We start from the raw sequence: 23643 nt of genomic DNA on the forward strand, positions 1-23643 counted from the left end.
TGCTGCCATCTTCGAGGGTCATCTCTTTTGCAGCTGCCTGATTTATCAAAGTCCTTTTGCTCCATCCATGCCGTCCTCGTCTCCCATCATACCCATGGTGATCCTCTACAGTATTTCTCCATGGCTCCTCCCTCCATCAAAGCCGTCATGGGGCAGTCCCCTCGTAATGGCCTGGATGAACAGCCATCATCCTCTGCTAAAGGTCATCCATTGGCTCTCTCCACCTTCATCACAACCTCTGTCTGTGCCGAACCTTCACCAAAACTCAGTGTCTGGTGTCGTGTTGTCAATGTTATGTTGTGTTTCTTCGTTCTCTTGGATTTACCAGTAGATACTATTAAAGCCTGTTTGAGCTCTAAACCTTCATCTTTGTGCATTTTATACAACACAGTTGTGACACTGACGTAGAGGGATAGTTCAACCAAAAATTAAAATGTGATGTTTATCTTCTTACCCTTAGTGCATCCAAAATGTAGGTGTGTTTGTTTCTTTAGTAGAACACAAATGAGATTTTTAACTCCAACCGTTGGTGTGTGCCAGTCATATAATGCATGTGAATAGGTAACAATTCTATGAGGGGAAAACAAACAAACAAAAAAACATGCTTAGACAACATGCACAAAAACCCTGCTGCTTTTGACGACATATATATATATATATATATATATATATATATATATATATATATATATATATATATATATATATATATATATATATATATATATATATATATATATATATATATATATATATATATATATATATATATATACACAATTTAAAATAAATTGTATATATATATAATACTATATATATATATATATATATATATATATATATATATATATATATATATATATATATATATATATATATATATATATATATATATATATATATATATATACACAATTTAAAACAACAAATTACAATTTAAAATAACACCAATTATTTTAAATTGTAATATCACCATATAATTTTTTCTTCTTCTGTATTTTTGATCAAATAAATGCAGGCTTGATGAGCAGAAGAAACATCTTTCAAAAACATTACAAATAGTAATGTGTCCAAACTTTTGGCCTGTACTGTATATATCTATGATCGCGCCAGTTTGCTCTTATAAGACAGAAGTAATAGCGGATGGGAAAACTAGATGAGTTTTGTCGGGATCTGAGGTAAAAGAATAACATAAATAGTGTTCGTTTTTTTCACAGAAACTGATCGGGTCAGTCAAATCAATGTGTCATCACAAGCAGCAGGGTTTTTGTGCATGTTGTCTAAGCATGTTTTTTTGTTTGTATGTTTTCCTCTCATAGAATTGTAACCTTCGCCCCATTATATGACTGGCACACAGCAATGGTTGGAGTTAAAAATCTTCATTTGTGTTCTACTGAAGAAACAAAGACACCTACATGTTGGATGCACTGGGGGTAAGCAGATAAACATCACATTTTCATTTTTGGGTGAACTAACCCTTTCAGCTTATTTGCTTTGGTTTTTATGGGCCTCTTTTAAATATCTTTCTGCGAGCACCACTCAAGAAATCGCCTCCCCCTCAATTAGGGGAGTTAAAAATTAGTTCACTAATTTCTTGAGGCTACTCCCAATTTAGGCTCCAACAATTGATCCGTGTTTGCATACATACTCTATCACTGGTGTTTGAAGAAGAAAAAAGTACTTAAATGAACTCTGGGGAAAGACGTTGGCCCACTTTCCTTTTGATGAAATACAGTCATAATTATAAATGCTATACCAATTACCCTGGAAAATCACCATAATTGAACCAGCAACTTTGAGGAATATTTTGGCAGCAGCAGCTGCTTGGCATCTGCTTTCTCTTCTGCTTTAGCAAAACTATTTGATACTAGGAAAAAAATAATTCCATCTAAACAATACCAGAATATTAACACCAGAATACCAGAAGTTAAATTACTCAAATCCAGTCACCCGGAGGAAAATTAACACTCATGGGTTGTTCAATCATTGGAGATTTCTCATTTATGTTATGTTTTATGTATCAGCTTTATCTCAGATGATTCTCAAAAAAACAAAAACAGAATTAAATGGGACAATTGTTGACATATATGAAGAGTTCAGAGCTATAAAATGTGTATAAAATGTGTAAAAATCGGAGCACAGTTTGTGTCCGTGTTGAAATTTCTTCTGAAACTCTATAAGCAGCAGTTCTCAATTTATTTTTAACTCCAACGCCCTGTATTGTCCAAGAAAATATCCAAAGTCCCCCAAAATATTTCTGGTACTGTAATGAGAAAGCTGCTCATTTACAAACTTTTTTTTATTTATTTACAGAAACTACTAGTAGTAATATAGTCATATAATTAAATAACATATAAATACAGCTTGAACTTTGCAAACTTTTGCCACATTTCAGGCTTCAAACATAATGATATGAAACTAATTTTTTGTGAAGAATCAACAACAAGTGGGACACAATATGAAGTGGAACGAAATGTATTGGATATTTCAAACTTTTTTAACAAATCAAAAACTGAAAAATTGGGCGTGCAAAATTATTCGGCCCCCTTAAGTTAATCCTTTGTAGTGCCACCTTTTGCTGCGATTACAGCCTTAAGTCGCTTGGGGTATGTCTCTATCAGTTTTGCACATCAAGAAACTGAAATTTTTGCCCATTCCTCCTTGCAGAACAGCTCGAACTCAGTGAGGTTGGATGGAGAGCGTTTGTGAACAGCAGTTTTCAGTTCTTTCCACAGATTCTCGATTGGATTTAGGTCTGGACTTTGACTTGGCCATTCTAACACCTGGATATGTTTATTTTTGAACCATTCCATTGTAGATTTTGCTTTATGTTTTAGATCATTGTCTTGTTGGAAGACAAATCTCCATCCCAGTCTCAGGTCTTTTGCAGACTCCATCAGGTTTTCTTCCAGAATGGTCCATCCATCTTCCCATCAATTTTAACCATCTTCCCTGTCTCTGCTGAAGAAAAGCAGGCCCAAACCATGATGCTGCCACCACCATGTTAGACAGTGGGGATGGTGTGTTCAGGATGATGAGCTGTGTTGCTTTTACGCCAAACATAATGTTTTGCATTGTTGCCAAAAAGTTCAATTTTGGTTTCATCTGACCAGAGCACCTTCTTCCACGTTTGGTGTGTCTTGCAGGTGGCTTGTGGCAAACTTTAAACAACACTTTTTATGGATATCTTTAAGAAATGGCTTTCTTCTTGCCACTCTTCCATAAAGGCCAGATTTGTGCAGTATATGACTGATTGTTGTCCTATGGACAGAATCTCTCACCTCAGCTGTAGATCTCTGCAGTTCATCCAGAGTGATCATAGGCCTCTTGGCTGCATCTCTGATCAGTCTTCTCCTTGTATGAGCTGAAAGTTTAGAGGGACGGCCAGGTCTTGGTAGATTTGCAGCGGTCTGATACTCCTTCCATTTCAATATTATCGCTTGCACAGTGCTCCTTGGGATGTTTAAAGCTTGGGAAATCTTTTTGTATCCAAATCCGGCTTTAAACTTCTCCAAAACAGTATCTCGGACCTGCCTGGTGTGTTCCTTGTTCTTCATGATGCTCTCTGCGCGGACCTCTGAGACTATCACAGTTCAGGTGCATTTATACGGAGACTTGATTACACACAGGTGGATTCTATTTATCATCATTAGTCATTTAGGTCAACATTGGATCATTCAGAGATCCTCACTGAACTTCTGGAGAGAGTTTGCTGCACTGAAAGTAAAGGGGCTGAATAATTTTGCTCACCCAATTTTTAAATTTTTGATTTGTTAAAAGTTTGAAATATCCAATAAATTTCATTCCAATTCATGATTGTGTCCCACTTGTTGTTGATTCTTCACAAAAAATTACAGTTTTATATCTTTATGTTTGAAGCCTGAAATGTCGCAAAAGTTCACAAAGTTCAAGGGGGCCGAATACTTTTGCAAGGCACTGTACTTCATATAGTTCCATAATCCATACATTTCAGGGTTTACCCCTTTTTATTTCCAATAAATCACTTTTCTAGACTTTCTAGGTTTCTGAAATCTACATGTAGCCCCTTTAAGCAAAGGTTCCCATTTGCTTAGAAATGTTAAAGAATTATTGTGTTTTTTCTTGAATAGGGGATGTAAAAAGGATGCCAAACAACACGGCCTGGTTTCACAAACGAGGGTTTAGATTAATCCAGGGTTAGAGTTACTGGTGTGCATCTTGAGAAAAAAAATGGCACTGACATATCTTAAGATATGCCAGGGTAAGTTCGACTTGTAATGTTGTATCAATTGTTGCATTATTACAGCCCTTACTTGGTGTAAGTAGAATGACGGACGTGACGATCAGAGAGCAGATGACCAGGATGACCAGCAGGGCGATGGCGATTCCTTTCCAGTTCCTCTGCTGAGGGCTACTCCCAACCAGCTCCTGTCAAACACAAGCATAGACATTTAATGTCTATCTATAAGCCAAGGATCATGTGACACTTGAACAATTTTAGCTCTGATCGTAGGAATAAATTAGACATTGAAAAAAAAAAGTTAAATAGAATTTTTTCTGGATGCATGTTTGGGGGGGCTTGAAAATATTATTTTCTCTACAAAAGGGGGGCCCGGCAGAAAAGTTTGGGAACCATTGAGCTAGTCATTAGGCCAGAGCAGCATTAGCGCTGGGATGTCTGGTGGAGCCCCATAATCAGGGGAGCAGGAGGGATTTTAATTGCCCAGGACAGCTTCCTGTCTGGCTTGGAACCACCAGGGAACTCTGAACTGTACTAGTCTATTTCAAGAGCAGAGTAAGCCTAGGGATTGAGCTGAACAAATAAAAGAGGAGAGGAACAATTATCCACTAATGTTTGGAAGCCCTTTAAAAAAATAAAAAATAAACAACCACAGATTGGCTTAAGAACAAAATGTGTATAACAGCTAGTCTTTTTTCTGATTGGATGAGCTGAGTGAGATGTTGACTAATGCCGCCTTCACGTGCTATCAGAAGTCGTGATTATGAGCTCATCACATTCAAATTTTGAAATGAGGGCGTTCATGTGCAATTTTTACCTAGGAAACTCGTATTTACGATAATTCCGAGAGCATGTGAAGGCAGCATAAAAACACACCTGTATTAATTTACCATGTTGTTGCTTGGCAAATCATAAACAGCCAACAATTTGACCAATGAAATACATTTTGATCAATAATTCTAATAAATAAATAAAAATTATAACTTGTGTCAGCCAAATATATTAGTATTTCTTATGTTATATGTATGTATATTCAGTACAAATCTTACATTTTGATGTAATATTCCTTAAAGGTGCACTATGCAGCTTTTGTCCACTGGAGGGCGCCTATGCAAAACAAATGCGTAGTTTGATGACGCAAAGTGTGAGCGCAGCATCTTGGGAGATGTGGTCTTCTCATCACAGCCGGTGAAAAATAGGACTCGGGCAGAAATCACGTTCATGCATGCGGTTATTAACGTTACTGTAGTCTAAAGCAGAGCAGGACCGAGTGTTATGGACCTGAGCAAAGCTGCTGGAGCGATTGTTAAACAAATACCCGCCTTGCGAATACCGGGACTTTTATTATGACGGGACGGGACTCATTTGCTGGGCGCCTGCACAGATCCGCTCTTCCGGTTATGATTTTGAGGTAATGGAGCTTTGTTTATCATATTAGATACATTTAAGTGTGTTTAAAACGATGTTATGACGTTACTCCGTGCGTTCAGTTGTTCACACTGCTAAGAGTAAAGCGCTCCTGCCAAATAAAAGCCGAAACCGAGGGTAACGCAGATATGACGCAATTGACAGGCGACTCTCTCAAATGCAATGCTGCAACGTCCCTGTCCTTAGTTAAAATAGCAATTTTCTCACAATTTACAAATAGTTGGAAACATCTGGGATATTGTAGGTACTCAACTAAACAAAATATATAACACTGGCCTAGTGGTTTTTGGATATTTTACTGCAAAAATACTACATAGTTCACCTTTAAGACCAAAAGCATCCGTACAATGTAAAAAACATTTATTTACTGATTTATCTCAAATGTCATATAACTTTGAAAAAGATCATTATATCAATACATTCTCTTTATTTATAAGTCAAGATGTTACTTAATGCGCGACTGTGCTGTCTCAAGACAGACAACATTTCTAACCGGCATTCACTTCTTCAAGCGAGCCGCTGATCGGTCAGTGCAGCATTGCATGAAGTCAAACAAGTCTTTTGTGTTTGCCAAGTGCTCATCGTGGCCTGTCTCCCTGTTTCCCACTACCATGCCCCCTTGTTTAGTCCTTTTCACTCTAGTTTTAGTTTTAGCTCTTGCTTTAGTACTTATTTCTTTAGGCCTACTTGTTTCTCGTTTCGTCATTGTTATTTTCAGTTTATTTTCGGGTTCTTGGTTCTGTGTTTACTTCTTGTCAGGTCCTGTTATCTTGTCTTGTCTGTTCTTGCCTGAGTTCCTGGACACTGACCTCCTCTGCCTGGCAGCAAGACAAGGGCAGCTGTTAAACTCTCAGGTGTCAAGCCTCTGGTTCTGTGAGTTTCTACCTGGCAGCAAGACTGGCGCTACATGATCTACATCAAGTTACGGGTTCCTGGTGTTCCTGCCTAGTCTTTCCTCTGGTGCTGCCTCTCTCTTGTACTCTAGGTCAGGGACCCCCAAATATGATGAACCTTTATGAGGGACCCCCTTCCTAAAATCTATTTTCATGTATGTATATATATATATATATATATATATATATATATATATATATATATATATATATATATATATATATAAGGGCTCGACATTAATGCTTGTCGCATAACGCATTAATGCGTGATTTTTTGAAGGGACAAGTGAAAGAGAATTTTACTTGCCCGACGGACAAGAGCCTGATTAAAACAAAAAATAACCAACGTTAGTGAATTACCAAAATGCAAAAATTATTTTGCCTAAATTTAACACCAGATTCCGCGTTAATATGCCAATTCCGTGATTCCGTGATCGCGGAAATTATAGGGCCCTAAAATAGCACCCGTGAGTCCTGTCATAATAAATGTCCCGCTGCTCGAAAGGTGTGTGTTTGCGTAACAGTCGATCCAGTGGCCTTGCTCAGCTCTGCTTCATACTACAGTAACGTTAATAACTGCATCCATGAACATGATTTCTGCCCGAGTCCTATCCCGATTCTTTACCACTGGCTGTGAGGTGAAGACCACGTCTTAAGATACTGAGCTCAAACTTGACATCATAAAACTACGCCTTTGTTTTGAATAGGCACCCTCTAGCGGATGGAAAAATTACTTAGTGCACCTTTAAGTTAGCTGAATTAAACAATGTTAATTTAACCCAGTTACATGGAACCAGTTGACATAAAGTTTTTTTTTTTTAATTGTAAACACAAATTTGTGCATAAATAAATCATGATTCCTGAAAAAATGGAAAGCATACATACAAGAAAATCAGATACTGAGGTGGTTTTATGAACGTGAAAATTCATGCAATTATTAACCCACTGATTTCAGTGGATTGCTTTAATCTCTGAGAATGGGTTTGTAAATAATGCTTTTGGCTTATTTCAACAGCAAATAAATAAAATAAATAAATAAATAAATAATAACAATAATAATTGCTTATATACATATATGATGATTGCTGATTTTATATTATATATATAAATAATAAAATATAATATATATATATATATATATATATATATATATATATATATATATATATATATACACACACACACACACACAAATTCAACAGTAAGGCACAGGAGTTTGCATTAATTACAATACGCAATACCACCATTTCATCTGACCCCAATGACGTAAAAAATATGATGGGCTCGAACGCCTCTTTGTCTAGTGCCCAATTAAAGCAGTCCATTGCTATGGAAACATTCGCAAAACTACTGCTAATGAAACAGCTCCTCTATTGAAATGTCATTACAGCAGTGATGACAATGCATATGCACTGAGAAAAAACAAGTCACATACATTCAGCAATTGAATGTCAACACATCATATTATACTTAATGCTGAAATCTATCTTTGTCCAAATAAAGATCAATTAATTGCTATAGTGTCTATTTGCTAAACTAACTTTCTCAAAAGCATGTGTGATTCCTGAACCAAACATCAAATCAAAGTATACCCTAATCCATGGAATAGGGTATATATGGTATATTAAAATAATAAATACATATATCCTACATTGTATTAACTCAAACTCTTAATTTCAATATTTTAAAGCAACCAGATTATTTACTTTTTAAGTTACACCAACAATATTTTTTTACAGTGCAGTAAAGGCATCTACAATGACATTATAAATGCTGTTCCTTTTAACTTTCTTTTCATCAAAGAATCCTGAAAAAAGTGATCATGGTTTCCACAAAAATGTTAAGAAGAACAACTGTTTTTAACACAGATAATAATAATTAATGTTTCTTGAGCAGCAAATCAGCATATTAAAATCATGTGACATGATTCAGCTTTGCTATCACAGGAATAAATTACAAATCAAGATATTTTCAAATAGAAAACAGTACTTTTTATCAAGTAAATGATGCATTGATGAGCATTAGAGACTTTCAAAAACATTTAAAAATCGTAAAGATCCTCAAACTTTTGAACAGTAGAGTATGTCTGACAATAATCCTAAACACTTCCATCATGAAACGGCCCTGAGTGGCTCATGAAAGAAAAATAAGTTATTTTGCATAATTAGCTGGTTTCGAACTCTACTCATTGTTTTACTTGATCCAAGGACAGCCACAAATATGCCTCATGAAATGTTCCAGTAACACTGAAGGTTGATTGTCTCCATTACCTATCACACGAGACAGCTCAGTGAACAACCTCCTGCTCTCTCTGACAGCTTACATTTCAATTTACACAGATAAATTCAAAAATATAACAGATGAAATATCACCTTGAAAAAATTGATTTTGTTCATATACAGCTACCAAACACTAACTCATCCCACATCTTTTAAGTTACATACATGAATAATACCCAAGGTGTCCTTCTTATTAATTTTCAAGGTGATCAGACGTAGGATATTCACTTGGCAGATGACAAAATAGACAAGAAAAAAGGCGATGTATATCAGATGGGTTATTTTGAGCAACCATTTAGATCACCCTAAAAGCCAAACCAGAATATAATAAAAAACCAACCTAGAGCACCTGGAAACAACTCACAAGACTTTAGCATTGTGACGGCTTTGTAGTTTTCTAAAGAAAATGTAAACGTATATGACTTTGAAACAGTTAACAAGGTTAAGTTTATAAAGTGGTTAAAGCAAACAAACAACTGTACAGTTCACATTTTACTAATATTTCTCAAAAACAACCTTGAGAATTGAGAACAATGAGAATTCTCGAAACAAACCAAGCCAAGCTTTTTGCATGTGTGTAAAGTCTGCATTTATACGCACGTATGCTGTTTAATCTCAAAGTGAAAGGTTTATCTGAAACAAACAAAAGACGCAATGTCAAGGCAAATCAGGCGAGTCATCTTTAATTTCAAAATCCAATATTCGCAGCACGAGAGCAACAGCTGCATGTTGAACTCGTCTTAGATAAGAATGCTGTCTGTGATAAATAAAATGAAGCGGTTTGTGCGCTTTGACTTGACGTAGAGAAATGCAGCAATTTTGCGTCTGCTTGAGCTGGAACCTTCTAGTCAACCTCTCAACTGAAAAATGTATAAATAAATAGCTTAATTAATGAGCAATATCACAGAATATTATGGATGAGCTAATGTACAATATTTTATTTTTACAGATTCAATCTTTTAATTTCATGCTTTGGAAATGAAAGGGGTCCATTAAAAATCTAAAGTAGAACTATAAAGCCTTATGCAAAGTTATTATTCATAAGAGGCATAGTACTTTTCCTTTGTATTCACACAACCCGCAATTTTAATTCCGTACGTCTTCATCCAGTCAATGAAGTTATTTCACAAATATTCTCTTTTTTTGCTACTTCATTCTACCTTTTAAAGTAACTGACTTAAAAAAAAAAAATGAAGGGGAAAAAAACGTTTAAACTAGTCTTAGAAGTGTACGCATCTGGACAGATTATTACTGCACGACATGTGATCTAGCAGCATCATTAATGGGTCATATTTTGGGGGTCATATCCTAAATCAGTCTAAAATGAGCATTTATTGTCAAAAATCTACAAAACTAACTTGTGTCCAACAGAATTATGTTTTTGAATACATTGTTGGGTGATCACAAACTTTGTTGTGTTTTTGTGCATTTTGGGATGTCACATAAAATGATGAATGGAAACACGTACAAACTACCATAGCAACAAATTTAACAAATAAATGAATTGAGGTGCATCAACAACAAAAAAAGCCATGTTGCATAAACAAGTGATTTGACTGAATAATTTGCTCAGAAAAGAGTCATCGCAAATGTAGCTCTGGTTATTCTGGGTATTTAGAAGGCAGAAGCAATCCCCAAAGAGTAAAAAATGGGAGTAAAATGCATTTCAACAGCTGTTCAAATGTAAATATATTCAATAAATCACTAAAGTAATCAGTTGAGTGAATAATTAAATGGCACATCAATTCATAAAGGCAGCTATTCGGTCCGTTGTCACTGGCATTACAATGCAACCTATAAAATAAGTAATTGAAAATGATCATACAAAGAAAGGGACAGTGCTGCTGGAGTATAATAATAATAATAATAATAATAATAATAATAATAATAATAAATTGTATTTATAATGCACTTTATATTAAACAAAATCTCAAAGTGCTAAAATATATAAAAGTATATATCAGTGTTGCTTGAATTTTTAAAATTCCTGGACTGGAACTATTTGTTGTATAAGCATAGGCTAGACTGTTTAAACAAACTCTTTTAAAAAATGCTTGCTAGAGCTGATGGTATTCCCTTGAAATTCCTCTTCTATCAATGGAGCACACATATCTCTCCATACTGCAGTGTGGCAAGGTTTCTAACAGCATTATAGACATGGGAACTTTTTAAAGCGTCAAAGTTTCAGTTGCGTAGCTGTCAATGGACAGACTCTCAGATTTCATCAAAAATATCTTAATTTGTGATCGAAGATGAACGAAAGTCTTATGGGTTTAGAACGAGGGTGAGTAATTAATAAAATAATTTAAATTTTTTGGGTGAACTCCCCTTTAAATGCACAACCATTAATGTAAACAATTTGTATTGGTTCAAAATACACGGGGATGTGTAAAAAAAAAACTTCATAACTTCTGAGATAATACAGCCACATCGGTGATGATCACATGGTCTATACTGACACTGCACACCCTCTCTCGATTGTTTTGCCTTTTTCTTATATTGTTTTTAATAAATGCCAAATCTGGATAACCACATTCCTTAAAGCCTTTAGCTCACCCAAAAATGAAATTGATGTCATTAATGACTCACCCTAATGTCGTTCCACACCCGTAAGACCGCCGTTCTTCTTCGGAACACAGTTTAAGATATTTTATATTTGGTCTGAGAGAGTATGCAAGTGTATGCGCACATACTGTCCATGTCCAGAAAGGGAATAAAAACATCATCAAAGTAGTCCAAATGTGACATCAGTTGGTTAATTAGAATCTCGTGAAGCATCAAAAATACATTTTGGTCCAAAAATCACAAAAACTAAGACTTTATTCAGCATTGTCTTCTCTTGCCTGTTTGTTTTCAATCCTCAAATAAAGTTTCAAACGGTTATGAATCAGTAAATCGATTCATGATTCAGATCGCGTGTCAAACTGCCAAACTGCTGAAATCACGTGACATTGGCGATCCGAATCATGAATCGATTCACTGATTCATTACCGTTTGAAGCTTTATTTGAGGATTGAAAACAAACAGGCAAGAGAAGACAATGCTGAACAAATAAATAAAAATGCTGAACGAAGGTCTTACGAGTGTGAAACGACATTAGGATCTGTCATTAATGACAAAAATTTCATTTTTGGGTGAACTAACCCTTTAAGTGCATGTTTAATGTAGTTATTTTCTTGTCCTCTGGCCTCGGGATACATGGGTACACGCTCTGCTTTATGTTGCAAGGTGTGAATCACACCCAGTTTTTGTTCGAACGGATGGTGTGAATCAAGATATGGGTCTGTATGGGTAGTCTTATGTTACACTTCCACTCGTAGTTTCCAATGTCCAGCCAGTTTTATGGCACAATCTAAAAATGGAAGTTTGTGTCCGCTCAACTGATATGCTCAGAGAATGAAGCTATATCCTCTCTGTTGATCTTCACCCACATATAATCCACATATCTGAACCAATGGCTTGGGACCTCCATCTTATAAGTGAGCAACACTTTTACCTCTACCTCTTCCATATACATGTTAGCCACTATCTGTTATACCAGAGGAAACCTATCGCACATCCATGCTTCTGTCGGTAAAACGCATCCTTGTACTTAAAATATGTTGTTCCAACAGCAGCACACAAACCTCCTTTGGTTTCAATTGTATCCTCTCACTCAGAGTATGATCACATCTCAGTCTTTCCCATACGAATTCAACCACCTGTGCTGTCAGCACATGAACAATGACTTGACATCATGCGACACTATAGTCTTGTCTGGTTCCAGGTTGAGTCCTCTGATTTGTAGCTTCGTCTTACCAAGCAAAAGTATTTTTCCACATTATATGTAATTGAATTAATACTGCTCACCACTGGACTGAGTGGAACGCCCTCCTTTATGTATTTTTGGTAATCCATTTATGCAAGGTGTGGTTTTTCCAGGGTAAAGGCAAAAAACAATTTGCAATCTATTACGTGTTGTTTTTCCAATGACTGTAAACAACTTCTAACTTGTTTCTTATATTTACCAGTGGGATCACGTTTTATAATTTCATATGCATTACTGTCATTGTGTTTTTATGTAGTCCAGTGATTTTAAATAAAGAGTTTGTTTGAACATTTTCTATTAAACCTGTCTTTAGAAGATAGCTTTCAAGAGATAACTCCTATTGAGTTGCTAAAAGAAATGCCAAAAACCGAATCTTCCCATTTCTCACTATCATAATAAAGCGCTCAGTGGCTTCCAAGGGTGAAATTGAAATCTATTGTCAGGCATAAAACAGTGCAGTGAGACAAGCAGGGGAAAACATAACATCTTTGTCTAGCACTCATTGGACAGATGGGTTAAATAACAATGAAAAACCTTGATTATGAGCAAATACAGGTTGGAATATAGAGGCTGGATCATGGTTATGCTATTGTTCAGGTAAAACAAACACAAAAAAAATGCTCTACCTAACAAGTAGTAAAATGCATAACCTGAATTAGTGCTGTCAAATGAAAAAATTTAAATTCGCGATTAATCGCATCCAAAATAAGTTTGTGTTTACATAATATATGTGTGTGTGCTGTGTATAATTAATATGTATATTTGAATACACATTTATATTTAAGAAATGTTTGCATGTTTATATGGTGTATTCATATTTTTTTATGGTGTATTTATATTTCAGCAATTATCATTTAAATACACATATATGCAGATGCAAATTATTTAATTACAATATAACTATTATGTATATAAATACACAAATGCATGCATTTATTTTAAAAAGAGAAAAAGAGTTACATTATATATATATATATATATATATATATATATATATATATATATATATATATATATATATATATATATATATATATATATATATATATATATATATATATATATAATATTTAAATATAACAGTTTTCTTAAATATAAAAATGTGTGTGTGTGTGTATTTATATATACATAATAATTATATATAGTAAACACAATTATGTAAACAAACTTTTATTTTGGATGCAATTAATCGCGATTAATCGATTTAGCAGCACTAACCTGAATGCTTTATTTTAGATAAGAGCAGCTGCCAAATGCATAAGTGTAAATCCGTATCTCTATTTTTAGGCCTACATTATAGATTCACAAATGTCAGCACTATTTCTCTAGCCTAGAAATCTAGAAGCACCCTAACGGCAGCAAATCTAATCTGCCGCGAGTGCTCTGCTTCACCTTCGTTGCTCTGGTTGGTTGTAGCGCTATCCTATCATGTTCTTGATGTGGGCCTGGCTTGTCAGGCTACTATTTCTCTGATTCTCAATTAAAAACCACTGAAAACTGGCAGCAAATAGATGAGGTGTGATATTCCCATGTTATTTTATGTTGTTATATCATTATCCAGGGGCATTTTTGTGAATGTGCAAATTGTGATCGCACTAAATTTGTGGCAGTTTGTGCTGTTACCTGACAACATCTGCAAACAAATGGTGTCATCAGTGGGTGCAATTAATTTTTAGTTATTTCACCTTTCAGTACAGAAAATGTATAGGCCTATACTGAATAGCTTTATCCCAGCAGGCAATTTTACATTTAAAATCTAATAGCCGCCCAAACACAGCCCTGGTGTCTAGGCTTAAAGGCGGCAAAATTTGAGCTGTCAGTGAAAACAGACGTCTAACTATAGCCAATTAAATCAAACACCTTTATCACTGTTGGCTTTACTGACATGATGGAATATCATACACTTGCACGTTATCTTAGCATAAACAACAAATTCAAGGTTATTTTGGCTAGAAGTGGGTTACTCATAGCCAGACTACTGCTTGCTTTGGAAATCTCTGGAAAGGAAAAACCTAAAAGATATTATATAATTTATTTTAAAAAATATGTTATATATTTATTTAAGTTAAATATATAATTAAATATATTTTTATATTTATTATATCTATGTCATACATTTATATCTATATTAAATATGAGGCCAATGCAAATTTCAAAACTGCACTATTTAGTTGAGACAACAAAATAAAATAAAACTTTCAGCTGCTGCTATAATAGTGATTTTGTAGTGTAAATTGAAGAACTGTATATGTGATATATTTTCTGTCTGTTAAAAGCACTAATCAAGTCAAATACATAAAAATACTAACAAGTTCACGCTTACCGTACACACCACCTACAATAAATCGTCAAGGGCTTTCAAACATCTGAGTTTTCAAAATAATCCCTTTTGTAGTAGCTTGCTTGTCTATTTGGCAAACACAGAAATCTGTGTTGTCCCACGAGTGCGAATGCAATTGTCCAACAAAGCACAGAAGCAAAACAGATGAAAACATTCTCATCTTGTACAAGAGGGATTTAATTCTTAGGGGCTCAGCAGGAGACTGCGCCTGTGTTAAGAAGATTTCCACCGGGATCCGTGTGAACGGAAGAGGTTTCTGAAATCCTCCAAATGAAAATCAAGATTCTATCTCAACTTCTGACCTTTCGATTGAACGAAGAGCCTCACTTTATGTGAGATTCGGGAACCTCAAACACTCTGAGATGAAGTTTGTTCCCTGTGGGTTTTCATGAAAAATACGCCTGTTAAAAAAACTTCAAGCTCAGTTTTCTCGTACATGAGCAAAGAAAAAAAAAAATCACAGTTTTAGTTACTCTTTCTATAAGGATAAAAGATTACAAACCTCATTCATGGTTTGGTGTTCCTCAGTAAGAAGGTTCAGAAGAACAAGGACAGAAACTCGTCATGAAGGATGAAATGTATCTTTCCTGATCTCTTGTTTCCAGGGGAACCAGGGAACGAGATGACAATAGGCAGAGGAGAGGGAGAGTGATCGCCGCAGTGACAAAGTTGGGGCTTATCGCTCACCGAGGCCAGAACGATGACTGGCATCAGTGATTTCAATCTACTGATGCTTCACTGAAATACAAACTGTCACTGCCCAGCAAGCCAGGTGGATCTTTTAAGCCTTATCGGATGGGATTTCCTAAGTGTCCTTGTAGGGTCAGAGCCAGGAAAGCACAGCTGAATAAGAGACAAATTATTCAGCAATGTTGTTGAGTTAAATCTAATTTAAAGGACACATGTAAGAAAGCGATTTGACTGCTTTTGCTTTAGCATATAGATTCTGAAATTTTTCCATACATTAGTGATCAGGTGGCACCGCTATGGGGGTGGAGTTAGGACGATTCTAAGGGCCCATGCACTTTTGGGTAGGGTTGGGCATCGAGAACCGGTTCTAACTTGGAACCATTTTAAAAATAACGATGCCATTGGAATTGTTTAGAAAATTTGTTTTCGATTCCGATCATCAGTTCACAACGCGCAAGTTTTGGTTTTCCATAGAGGCCACTTGATTTCCGGAAGTGTAAGCAACGCTCTAAAGTGTAGATTTATTTCACTTTTAAAAAGCCTGGGTCAGCACAGTGCAACTAGTGTTATAATATCTGAAACTTTATACTCAGTTTCTACATTATCGATACCAGCTGTGTTCTCCTCCCCTCTCCGAACAACAGCGAGTTGACACGCACCCGCATATTCTCATTCAGTCCAGTAAAACCATTGAACACGGCGAACGCTGGTTGTAAAATTAATATTTGACCTTGAATGTCATTAGCAAGAGTTTTGAGGTGTTTTTTTTCTCGAGTACAGTATACTTCAGTTTAAGTTAGATTTAAAAAAATTTTTACTTCATCTGTATAATCAGAAACATCCAAAATATAGAGATACTGATATATACAGTGCCACTAAAAAGGGGCATTTACACAACACCATTTACAACTAAAAAATGCTTTTAAAAAGTGCTTTTTTGATTGCCTAGACTTTCAATAGACGGACAAAAAAAAAATGATTATATTAAAAATATCTATTTCACAGCATATGCAGTGTTTTCATTCCCTGTGGTATTGAAAATAGCATTGAATATCGATGTGACAAGTTTTGACTCCACCCCTCAAAGAATCGGAATCGAGAATTGAAAAGAACTGAAATCGGAAGTAAGAATCGGAATCAGAATCATTCAAATCCAAACAATGAAGAAATCGGTTTTATTAGTAGTAACAGCACTATTAGTAATGTAACAGAAATTAGAAATTTATTAATCTACCAAAGAGTAACAAATAAAACAAAATGATGTTTTAAAATCTGGCAAATTTACCCCAAAATTGCTAGCGCCGCCCCGGTAGGGATTATCCGCCCTATTCCCGTCGAAGACTTGCTGTACCTCCTTGCTTGAAAATGTATTATAACCCATTATGAATTCCATGGTTCCAGACTGGTTTGTTAGAGCTGGTATAGTGTTGGTCTACCTGGTCACCAACAATGCTGAATTTTTCAGCAGGACTGTAAAAGGACTGAAAGGTGTAGGACCAATAAATACTGGTCATTTGAAACTTAATGTAATTCTTATTGAAAAATCTGTTTGGAACAAACATGTATGCCAACTGAAACGCAGCCAATGCGATTGAGTTAACCCGTCGCAAAAATAAAATAAAAATAAAAACGAATAATGAAAAAACACAAAACACATCAGTACTGAGACATACATAGCCTGACGTGGTCATACTCAATTCTAGTCAGAATATGAGTCTGAAAGTGCTCCATTGGGCTGTGATTATGGGGCGTGTTTAAACCAAACGAGGAAAGACCTCAACAGGATAGACCTACAACCAATCAGAGCGACGCATAACGTTAGTTGTCAAATGTCAACAGAACTCAATTGCACTGTGTTGCCGAGTCTGCAGTATTGTTTTGGACTACAGTTGGTGGGTTTTATTGTAAAAACTTGGCAACCCTGTTTGCACGCACACTGGAAATAACAATCTTTGCCGGTGTTGTTCAAAAAACGAATTTAAGGATACACAGTACTTACCAACATGATAATCAATTAATTTATAATTAACATCCTTAACTTGTTCCTTACTGGGCTACAAAAACTAAAATAATTTTAATTAGATTGGATACAATGCTATTTCATGCATTCTGAGTTTTCTGCACTGTTATAGTTTCCATGCTAAACATGGCCGAAGTTTAAAAAATTAAGTTGGACGTTTGATGAAGTATTTCTGTGCAAAAAAATACTCCTTCTCCTCCTATGGGCCTATGTGTCGTCAACACAGGCGAAATTTCCTTGTATGGGCACTTCTCCCGGAAGGGCGCGCACGCACACGTCGACCATAGCGAGAGAGCAAAATCAATGATCATCAATACTCTTTGCTCAGCTTTAGGGAAGTTGTCGGCTGCACTGCACAGGTCACAGGACTTCACAAAATCAACAAAGAAGTGTGTTATTGTTTGTCAGGGCAAGACAACCCTGTTCGGCTTACCAAAGAACACAGCGTTAAGGGGACAGTAGATGGAGTTTGTTTTTCCGGAGCAGAAACAGAGTTGCGCAAGTGTTTTTGTTTGTTCCCTGCCATTCACAAAATGGAGTATGAATACAAATTTATGGAAATCTGAAAACGCACAATATTCTAAAATCTGTGTATTTGCTTTAAGAGTGGCATGTTTTGAATGTTTTTACTGGGCCGGTTTTGATTGGACATTGGCCGGCGTTTAGCTCAATTGATTGTTCCACATCAGCAATATAAAACAGACTCCATACATCAAGGATTAATCTATGTCAAGCCATTAATATATAATCGATGTTAAGTTCTAAATTAAGAATGCATGCCTTCAGAGGATCAGATTCAGGTCTAACCGGTCAGACATCCGCCTGATGTCATTCAAATGAAACAACATACTGCTGGAAAATTGGAGGATCTTCAGTAGAGACACAACCAAGTCCAATAGGTGCAATTAGCCCATTGACACAAGGGTCAGAGGGTCTTTTGAAAGAGATGCCACGGCAGGACACGTAACACAATAATAGGCCAGGCCTAAAGAAAACACTCTGATTGTGATATGGTTCAGACTGAAGTGGCGACTGAGAGCTTTTGAACTTATAATTGAAGAGACACAAGCCCTCTCGATTGTGCACGGAAAATATCACATTTTCCATGTTTGGTTCAGAAGTATATGGAGCATCCAGAGCATTAGCTGAAGAGGAAGCATCATTGTGTTGTATATCACATCCTGTCTGCGCACAGCAGCTGTTAAATGATACGGCATCTGTGATGTTCCACCCACACAATAAAATCTATTTATTAACCTTAAGGACATCTGCATCAGGCACTCTGCTGTACTGTTGATGTGCTGCTGTGTTTGTGATCTGATCTTCACTGCTGTTGTATTGGTACACCAGATCAGGCGTTTAATTAGGAGGTGCTAATTAAAGCTGCCCTTCTCTACTGTAATCTCACCTATTTCCAGCATCCCCTGCTGCTGGTCTCAAGGAGTCAAAATGCTGGCTTTTGCCCAACCTTTAATGTTAAGATGATGGAGAAAGATTTTTTAAACAGTAGTTTACAAAACAATTACAAATGCTATAAGTTGACTAAAAATTCTTCCATGAGCTGAAAGGAAATCAAGTATAAGTAGATAATAAAATGTATGGGACTGACCACTAGAATGCACTTTATTACTCAAGGCCACATATTAGGTGGTCTTGAGTACTATGTACTTACATCAACAAATAAATACAATGTACTTACGGTGTTCAAATTGTATTGCAAAGCACTTTTGCTGATATTGAGGTGAGATACAGGTAGAGTTAGGGACAGGTTTGGTGGTGTGGTTTAAGGGTAGGGTTAGGTGTAAGGGAAGTGTCAGTGTATTTTTAAAATGTAAGAACAATGTAAAAACATGTATGTACACAATAAGTGCATTATATCAAATGATTCATTAAATGTTAGTACATTGTTAAGGCCACCTAATATAAAGTGGGTCCGAATGTACTTCATTATTCTGTTCCCTCTAATATTTGGCTATCGGTTCTTGTGTTCTTGGATTACAACCTCACTGGTTGTAAATTGATATTTGACCTTGAGTGTCATTAGGAAGAATTTTGAGGGGCTTTTTTGTTTAGTTCGAGTACAGTATCCTTCAGTTTAAGTTGGATACTGATAGAGTCATCTGTATAATCAGAAACGTCCAAAATATAGAGATATTGATATATACAGTGACACTAAAAAGGGGCATTTACACACCATTTTCAACTAAAAAATTTAAAATTTGTATGCATATGTTTTGGCCGTTTATTTATTTGGCCGACAAATAAATAACGAACTTTGTCAGTGTTGTAAAAAGAATTTAAGGATACACGGAGTACTTAACAACACGATCATAAGAAGACATTTTTTGAGAGAAATAGTGAAGGTGAATGCAAATACGAACAAGCTCTCCATTTAGGATTAGAACGAATTTAACCAAAGCGTTCTTTGGTGACGTGGATGATTCTGTTACTGTTTATCATCTGTCCATCATCGTATAAAGCCTGCCCTGACAATTTGTTTGGTCCGAACAGCTCCAGTTGCTCCACAACAGATCAAGTCCAGACCGAACTGCCTGACCTCAAATATTGTGGGCGGGGCTACGTTTGGCTGGCATCCAGGCTAGTGTAAACATACCCTAAGATTCAAACCAACTTGTGTTTTTGTGATTTTTAGTGGAGGTATGAAGTCAGTTCTCCTCGAGTACACACAGGTGTCCAAATAGAGTAAAGAATTGGTTACTAATGTAACCCCTGTTATGTCAAAAACTGACAAATGGGGTCTCACTTGGGAGCCGATCACCTCGGAGTTGTAGAATAATGGCTAATGGAATTGGTAAGTGGAATTTGCATGTCAAGCCAATCCCTAAATACATACGATTAAGATCGCGGCACGCATCCACTCTTTCAGGTTTATGCTGAGTTGCAGAGATGCCGGCCATTCAGTGGGGTGGTTCAGGGTTGTGGCAGGTGGCATATCCCATCTCTGTGCCCTCCATTAGGGTACAAGGGTTACATCAGTAATCAAGATGTTCCTTATCTATCAGTCATATTTAAAGTTAATCGAAATGGGGTCCCTCTGGAAAGCTTCACAACCACTGAACTGTTACGAGTGTTGGAGACACAGATGCTGGAAAGGCATAGCATTCCGTTTTGGCAACTGCTCCCTTAAAGTCATAACCTCGCCAGCATCCCACATAAGCCCACATTGATATTCTTGATGTCAATGGAGTGGAAGGGACAGGACATGGAGATGGTCGTAGCTGCTGTTCCTTTCGTATGTTTTTGTTTTATGGGTAAAGTGCTTCGGATCTCTATTCCTACTTCAGGCATGACCTTCATCGTAATGCTGGGAAAGTGCACATAGGCCAATGGAGAGGGACGCTATGGAGGCCACATCCCATACACAATTTGGACTGACCTGTTGGGCAATACTAAATATGGAAGATCTCTGCGGTAAGTTCTTCTTACACAGGGATGGAACTATTACATACACAGAAACAGTGCAGAGCAGACTCTGCCCAGGGAAAGACAGAAACCATGGAAGAATATACATATGGGATTTCAAAAAGGGAATCACAACATATGGGGCATCTAGCCCAGTACAAGGGCTGAGTACATGAACTCAAGTACTAGGCCTGGCTTTGAACTGAAAAATTATACAGAAAATGCACATACACAAGAAACGAACCGAACCTGTGTTCAGTTTGATCCGGACCGAGACTACCTCTTTTCGTCTGACCGAATTTCGTGGGGAAGTACAGGGAAGGTTTCACACCTGTAATTTTGATTCGGACCAAACGGAAAAGTCCGAAAATTCCGGACCAAACAAGGCAGGTGTGAAAGGGCCATTAAGAGTTGATTAGGGCTCCCAAGTGAGAGCCTATTATGTCTTCGACATCATTTTGAACATGACTCACAGAACCACTCGTGTATTTCATAACATTAACTATGAACAAGACCCACAACATTTCACAATGCAGGTGGTACTCATTTTGAACAATTTATCTATTGTGTTATCATTTTAACCCTAATAAATCTTTTGCTTGAAAAATGTTCTTGTGCCATCTTCAAAAAACATTATGGTTTGATATTATGATATAAAGACCTTTGAGAAGGCATCAAAATGAGATCTCTCAAGAAATCTACTCCAGGGCATAATATGCCACAGACTTGTTTGCTTGTAATTGAAATGTTATTGATTTTGGGATGACCTTTGCAGCAGCTGAGTGTTTTATTTTAGGCAGAAGACAAAACACCTGTGCTTGCAGCAATATAAGCTTTCTGTCATCTGTCGTTTATCTGTTAGCTCACCTAGCATTAGTTTAGCCATTAAGGACTCTCTAGATTTGTTTCTTGCACCTATGACCTGAATCAAAGCTGTTTTAGCTGCAGCTAAAGAAGTAGTATTCATTGTCTGATTCCCTGAGATTCTCCAACATTTTAAATGACCAGTGAACAAACCACAGCACATTCCAAACCATGAGAAACCACTCAGTTGGTTTTCACATTGTTACCCGTCATCTCTATGGAGATAATTAAATGTATAGTTTAAAAGTTTAAAATCCTGTTATCATTTATTCACACACATCATGTCTTTCTACAGCCATATGGTATAATTTTTTTCATGGAACATAAAACGAGAATTTTAAAGGATCTTCATGAAGCTCATATATATATATATATATATATATATATATATATATATATATATATATATATATATATATATATATATATATATATATATATACAGTATTGTTCAAAATAATAGCAGTACAATGTGACTAACCAGAATAATCAAGGTTTTTCATATATTTTTTTATTGCTACATGGCAAACAAGTTACCAGCAGGTTCAGTAGATTCTCAGAAAACAAATGAGACCCAGCATTCATGATATGCACGCTCTTAAGGCTGTGCAATTGGGCAATTAGTTGAATTAGTTGAAAGGGGTGTGTTCAAAAAAATAGCAGTGTGGCATTCAATCACTGAGGTCATCAATTTTGTGAAGAAACAGGTGTGAATCAGGTGGCCCCTATTTAAGGATGAAGCCAACACTTGTTGAACATGCATTTGAAAGCTGAGGAAAATGGGTCGTTCAAGACATTGTTCAGAAGAACAGCGTACTTTGATTAAAAAGTTGATTAGAGAGGGGAAAACCTATAAAGAGGTGCAAAAAATGATAGGCTGTTCAGCTAAAATGATCTCCAATGCCTTAAAATGGAGAGCAAAACCAGAGAGACGTGGAAGAAAACGGAAGACAACCATCAAAATGGATAGAAGAATAACCAGAATGGCAAAGGCTACGCCAATGATCACCTCCAGGATGATCAAAGACAGTCTGGAGTTACCTGTAAGTACTGTGACAGTTAGAAGACGTCTGTGTGAAGCTAATCTATTTTCAAGAATCCCCCGCAAAGTCCCTCTGTTAAAAAAAAGGCATGTGCAGAAGAGGTTACAATTTGCCAAAGAACACATCAACTGGCCTAAAGAGAAATGGAGGAACATTTTGTGGACTGATGAGAGTAAAATTGTTCTTTTTGGGTCAAAGGGCCACAGGCAGTTTGTGAGACGACCCCCAAACTCTGAATTCAAGCCACAGTACACAGTGAAGACAGTGAAGCATGGAGGTGCAAGCATCATGATATGGGCATGTTTCTCCTACTATGGTGTTGGGCCTATTTATCGCATACCAGAGATCATGGATCAGTTTGCATATGTTAAAATACTTGAAGAGGTCATGTTGCTCTATGCTGAAGAGGACATGCCCTTGAAATGGTTGTTTCAACAAGACAATGACCCAAAACACACTAGTAAACGGGCAAAGTCTTGGTTCCAAAACAACAAAATTAATGTTATGGAGTGGCCAGCCCAATCTCCAGACCTTAATCCAATTGAGAACTTGTGGGGTGATATCAAAAATGCTGTTTCTGAAGCAAAACCAAGAAATGTGAATGAATTGTGGAATGTTGTTAAAGAATCATGGAG

The 23643-nt window shown here is 36.4% G+C and overlaps 1 protein-coding gene across 5 annotated transcripts in view; it reads right to left on the reverse strand.

The window, feature by feature from the left end:
* dpp6b (dipeptidyl-peptidase 6b) overlaps positions 1 to 23643 on the reverse strand; it is a 204673-nt gene that overhangs the window by 49812 nt on the left and 131218 nt on the right. For all 5 annotated transcript variants that reach the window (XM_067454122.1, XM_067454123.1, XM_067454121.1 and 2 more), the window contains one exon: positions 4293 to 4407. In XM_067454122.1, coding sequence (XP_067310223.1) covers positions 4293 to 4407 — 115 coding nt within the window. The remainder of the gene's footprint in view (positions 1 to 4292; positions 4408 to 23643) is intronic.

The sequence above is a fragment of the Pseudorasbora parva genome, chromosome 9, assembly GCF_024679245.1.
Source record: "Pseudorasbora parva isolate DD20220531a chromosome 9, ASM2467924v1, whole genome shotgun sequence".
Classification (NCBI taxonomy): domain Eukaryota; kingdom Metazoa; phylum Chordata; class Actinopteri; order Cypriniformes; family Gobionidae; genus Pseudorasbora; species Pseudorasbora parva.